General features: G+C 34.8%; 2 protein-coding genes across 2 annotated transcripts in view; both read right to left on the bottom strand.

Annotated features, from left to right (window-relative positions):
- Positions 1–2,945, bottom strand: part of LOC107692264 (eukaryotic translation initiation factor 4 gamma 1-like) — a 54,327-nt gene extending 51,382 nt beyond the window's left edge. The window contains exons 1-3 of the mRNA XM_016491226.1: positions 2,929–2,945; positions 868–980; positions 10–46 (exon numbers count right to left, since the gene is read on the bottom strand). Of these exons, the coding sequence (XP_016346712.1) occupies positions 10–46; positions 868–980; positions 2,929–2,945 (167 nt within the window). The remainder of the gene's footprint in view (positions 1–9; positions 47–867; positions 981–2,928) is intronic.
- Positions 2,946–4,083: 1,138 nt separating this feature from the next.
- Positions 4,084–5,103, bottom strand: part of LOC107692263 (eukaryotic translation initiation factor 4 gamma 1-like) — a 5,803-nt gene continuing 4,783 nt past the window's right edge. Inside the window, exon 5 of the mRNA XM_016491225.1 lies at positions 4,084–4,173. Within this exon, the coding sequence (XP_016346711.1) occupies positions 4,084–4,173 (90 nt within the window). The remainder of the gene's footprint in view (positions 4,174–5,103) is intronic.

Genomic DNA, 5,103 nt, shown 5'->3' with positions numbered 1-5,103 from the left:
GCAACGGGGGGCGTGAACTGGGGCTGGGCGGGGTAATACGCCCCAGCTGGAAACAAAAATGGCACAAACGTCTCAGACTTTCTCAAAATGACGAGCTGTCAGTGATTCTTAGCCTGGTAAACACGCACACACACACACATACAGCACCCTCCTTTAGCAAACACACAATCTGTCACAGCCGAATTTATATTTGAACTGCACACCCTCCAAAAACAGCCGCTGCTCTCATCTGCATACGCACTGGTGGTCTGTACAATAGAGTTTTTTGTCATTTCAAATCAGTTTGCTGTTAAATACAGCAGCTCTTCTCCATATTACAACAGCTCACAGTGATCACAACTGTCGAGGCTCCAAAAATGGTAAAAGTAGTTAATTTCAAGTCTTCTAAAGATATATGTGACCCTGGAGCACAAAACCAGTCATAAGGGTCAATTTTTTCGAAATTGAGATTTATACATCATCTGAAAGCTGAATAAATAATATTTTCATTGATGTATGGTTTGTTAGGATAGGACAATATTTGGCCGAGATACAACTATTTGAAAATCTGGAATCTGAGGGTGCAAAACAATCTAAATATTGAGAAAATCATCTTTAAAGTTGTCCAAATGAAGTTCTTAGCAATGCATATTACTAATCAAACATTAAGTTTTGATATATTTACAGTAGGACATTTACTAAATATCTTCATGGAACATGATCTTTACTTAATATCCTAATGATTTTTGGCATAAAAGAAAAATGGATAATTTTGACCCATACAATGTATTGTTGGCTATTGCTACAAATATACCCCAGCGACTTAACACTGCTTTTGTGCTCCAGGGACACGAATGTGGATTTACTGCTTCCTGTCTCCATACGTACCGTAATCAGCTGGACTTGTTCCGGGATAGAAACCAGGAGAACCGGCCACCTGATACTGCTGAGGAGTCACATATGAGGGACGGTACTGAGAGAGAGAGAGAGAGAGAGAGAGACTGACTCATCAAAAACCATGACTGTCCCGTTTCAGGCCATTTTTCCATCCACCCAACAATCCTACCCCTTTTTAGAGTTGCACAATTAGGAACGGTACAGAGTTTAGAAAGGGGAGGAGTCAGCAGAATCAATACACTGAGAGTGCGTGTGTGTGTGTGCGCAGAACGTCCTGTGCTAGGGTATTATCGTTAACAAACTAAAAATGAATACCGTTTGTTCAATTTTTATTTTTCTGGATTCCGTTTTTTTATTTTTTTTATTTTAATTCTTCTGGACTCCTTTTTAATGGTTCAATTAAATTGAAAGCTTGTTGTTTGCTTGTCTAATTAAAATCATTCAAATTATTCAATTTCACATCAATTTATTAAAAGTTTAACAAAAACTACATGCTTAGGGCCCTATGAAATGTTTTATTTTTTCTCACCATATGTTTTATTGTTCCCAAATTCTGTGCTTTAGCATGTCTAATCATTTGAATGTATAAAAACAACTTAATTTATTCAAATTTATACTTAAAATAGCCTTATGAAATGTTTTTTTCCCCCCTCAGAAATTCTGTGTTGTGCGTTTACATTTTTCTGGTTATCAAATGAAGGCATAACACATTAATTTTGTCTATCTTTTAATTATTGAAAATTAAACAAACTTTTTTTTGCAAACAAAGGGGATTTACATGTTTAAAGTTAAAACATGGAATAAATGTTGTGTGGTTATTCCTTAAAAAATACAGTTTTAATAATTTTAGTAGTAGTAGTAATAGTAATAGAAGTAGCTTAATATGTACATTCTACTGAACAATAGTAATATATCTCTGGCACAATGTCTTCAAGTAAAACCGAACTTTTATTTTGAGGAGTTGCCTTGAAAACCTTTACATTTCTGTGTGTATATGATATGAGGCTAGTTTTACTCAAATCATATGGTAAAATGCTCGTGAAGTGACTCTCAGAACAGTTCTGGAGATTGTTCATGTATTATGTATTTATGTGCGTCACGCGTGCTTCAGTATGTGTGTAGTAAACGAAACCGTTCGTTAAATGGTCTTTTTGTGGCTTAATATTTACAGATACTAGTCCATATCGTGATCTGATTTAAGTGTAATGACCTACGTTTGATGAATTCATCCAAACTTTGGCAAATTCCGTGACTCCATCCGCGTTTTGGAAATCATAGGGCCCTATCATTTGTATAGAACATCTAGATTATTATAATTCATTCCCATTTAAAGAGTTAGTTCACCCAAAAATGAAAATTAGCCCATGTTTTACTCACCCTCAAAGCATCCCAGGTGTACATGACTTTCTTCTTTCAGACGAATATACACCGTATATTCGTCTGAAAGAAGAAAGTCATGTACACCTAGGATGCTTTGAGGGTGAGTAAAACATGGGCTAATTTTCATTTTTGGGTGAACTAACCCTTTAAGATGATTATATAAATCATATTTATAAATGAGATCTCTGGACTTGCTTCAAGTCATCAGTACACCAGTGTTATTTTAGTATCACTGATATACTATGAGTTTTGTTGTATAATAATATTTTATTAGTTTTAATTTATTTGTATCTACTATTGTTTTTATTTCTTTTCGGTTTTCATTTTAATTTTAGTTAAAGTTGTATTCACTGTGTTGTGTTTTTGCCATTTGTATTAGTTTTCTTTAATGTCTAAATAGTTTTTATTAAGTTTTAGTTTTTGGTTACAAAACAAAACAAAAAATGAAATATGTTCCCTTGGCAACTAGCTGAAATAGAGTTTTTTAATGTTTTTACTTTGCAGTTGATAATATCTGTGGAAAATTGTATTTCCCAGGAAAAAAAAAATCAATCTTTCTCACAATTTCAAATAGAATATATAATAAATATTATAATCAATTATTTCATGGCCCCCAGAATATATTGTTGTATGAATATCTGAACATGCAATACATCAAAATAAAGAACTGACCCTTCAAAAGGGGTCATTGGATGCCCATTTTCCACAAGTTAATATGATTCTTTAGAGTCTTAATGAAAAGTTAATGACGACTGCTGTTCATTATTACATCCAACAACAGAACACCTCAAGCGCTTAGGAGTCATTCTTGTCTACATCTGCTCCGGCGGTGAAACAATGGCGGACTGATGACAGTCACTCAGGGCGGAGCTAAGGTAAGACACCAGTCCAGTCTGTGCTGAAACGCTACTGTCAATCAAACTATCGTGGGAGGGGCCTGTGAGGCCATCTGAGATCGGCTCAATTTGAGAAAGGGGTAAAGATTTTAGTAGATTAAAAAAAAAACCCACTGGGTGGATTTGTATCATTATAGGGTGGTTGTGTACACACACTGCCAACACACATTTCAGTTCAAACAACTTGGAAAAGTGCATGTAGCATCCTATGACCCCCTTTGAAAAAAAAAAAAAATCTGTTTTATTCTAGCTTCAAACATTCTTTTTTTATCAACACTTGATTGTAGGTAGGTTTCATAAAAATGCAACATTTTGAGCAAAAAGCTGAGAAAATCGCATTTTATCAAATGCTACATCTGGATCATATTCAGTACGAAGATCAAAGCAAAGATGCAGTAGATGGCTTCTATCAGCACTCCCAAAGCTCGCACAGTCTTTCACCATTTCCTAGATCCACATTTCGCTCGGTAGCATTAGGCAGTTTTCATTCATATGCGGTTAGTGTTGATGATCGCATTATTTTTCATATGCATATGCTTACATATGAGACCTTTCTCGTCTGTGCTTTTGATTGAGTGATTCTAGACTCATTAATGAGATGCATAATAGCGCCCCCTAGCGTATAACAGCGAGAACGTGAAAACCCAGAAGATTCAGTGATGGCGGGGAAAGAGTTAATATAAATTACCCCTACATAACTGACTGTAATTAGCTACATTGTGTTAGCTTGAAGGATAATTAACTATGTTTGACTATTTTAACTACTTTAAATTAAAAGCAGTTTGGCAAGTAGCATCACCAACTGCACCATGAAATTTGTGTCATTTACATGTTGCAATCATTCTGTTAAAAACAAGATTCTAGCAGAAAAAAATTATAAGAAAAAAATTAAATGTTCATATTTTCTTGTGAAATAAATGAACTCTTTAATTCATGCGTATGCAGGGAGGGCCGGAGGGGCGGGGCTTGGCTGGACACGCCCAGAATTGGCGGGTAAAGTGGGCCGACTGGTATAGTACGGCTGAAATGAGAGAAAAACACAGACACTCGACTTTTTAAGCTATATTATTATCAAATATTGGATTCAGTCTTTATATTTCAGCAGAAATTAACCTGAATGAATAGGGCTGGGTAAAAAAAAATATATCGATACCTCGATTTTAATCGATTCTCATTTTTATGAAATGATATCGATTCATAAATCCCAAGAATCGATTAGTCTAGCCTGTTTCGATTCTCGATATTAATCGATTCTCATTTTTACGGAACGATATCGATTCTTAAATCCCAAGAATCGATCAGTCTAGCCTGTTTTCAGTTACTGGACGGAACATTGAAGGCACCTCCCATCCAATTAATCGCAATAAGCATTGTGCTTTGGTACTTTTAAAATGAAACAAAGTCTCAGATTTCAAATTCTGTGCATTGTATTGCAGTACTCGCTGTTTAATGTGGAGTGACAGATCTCTGTAGTGCCTCACGTGAACTGATCATCTCCCCCACTTTAATACTAGTTATAGCACAAAATAAACATGACTAAACATCCGAAGGTAAGTTAAAAGAAAGAGTACAACTTTCTCATGTAACATTAATCGCTCAATCAGTGTTTCAGCCGCGCAAAGACGTCAATATAACGGCTTGTAAACAATATGTCACGTAACGTCACATTTACCTCAGAAAAAACATATTCGGTGACCATTAACTTGTTAGTCAGATAGAAAAATAAACTTGAGAGCGGGGCATTTTGCTAAATATATGCACCATATAACATATTCATTCTAATTTTTACTGTTCTTCAATGTTTAATTTACATTTTTTTATGACAGCCACCATTTTAATGTGTATATATATATAAAAAAAACGAATTGAAGTAGAAATATTATTATGTAATTGTAACTTTTATTATAAAAACTTCATTAAGTGTAATTTAAGCAGTTGTATAGCCTAAAAA

This window comes from Sinocyclocheilus anshuiensis, unplaced genomic scaffold, assembly GCF_001515605.1.
Source record: "Sinocyclocheilus anshuiensis isolate Anshui unplaced genomic scaffold, SAMN03320099.WGS_v1.1 scaffold402, whole genome shotgun sequence".
Lineage (NCBI taxonomy): Eukaryota > Metazoa > Chordata > Actinopteri > Cypriniformes > Cyprinidae > Sinocyclocheilus > Sinocyclocheilus anshuiensis.
The sequence above is the reverse complement of the archived record's forward strand: the minus strand, read 5'-3'. Positions and strand labels throughout refer to the sequence as shown.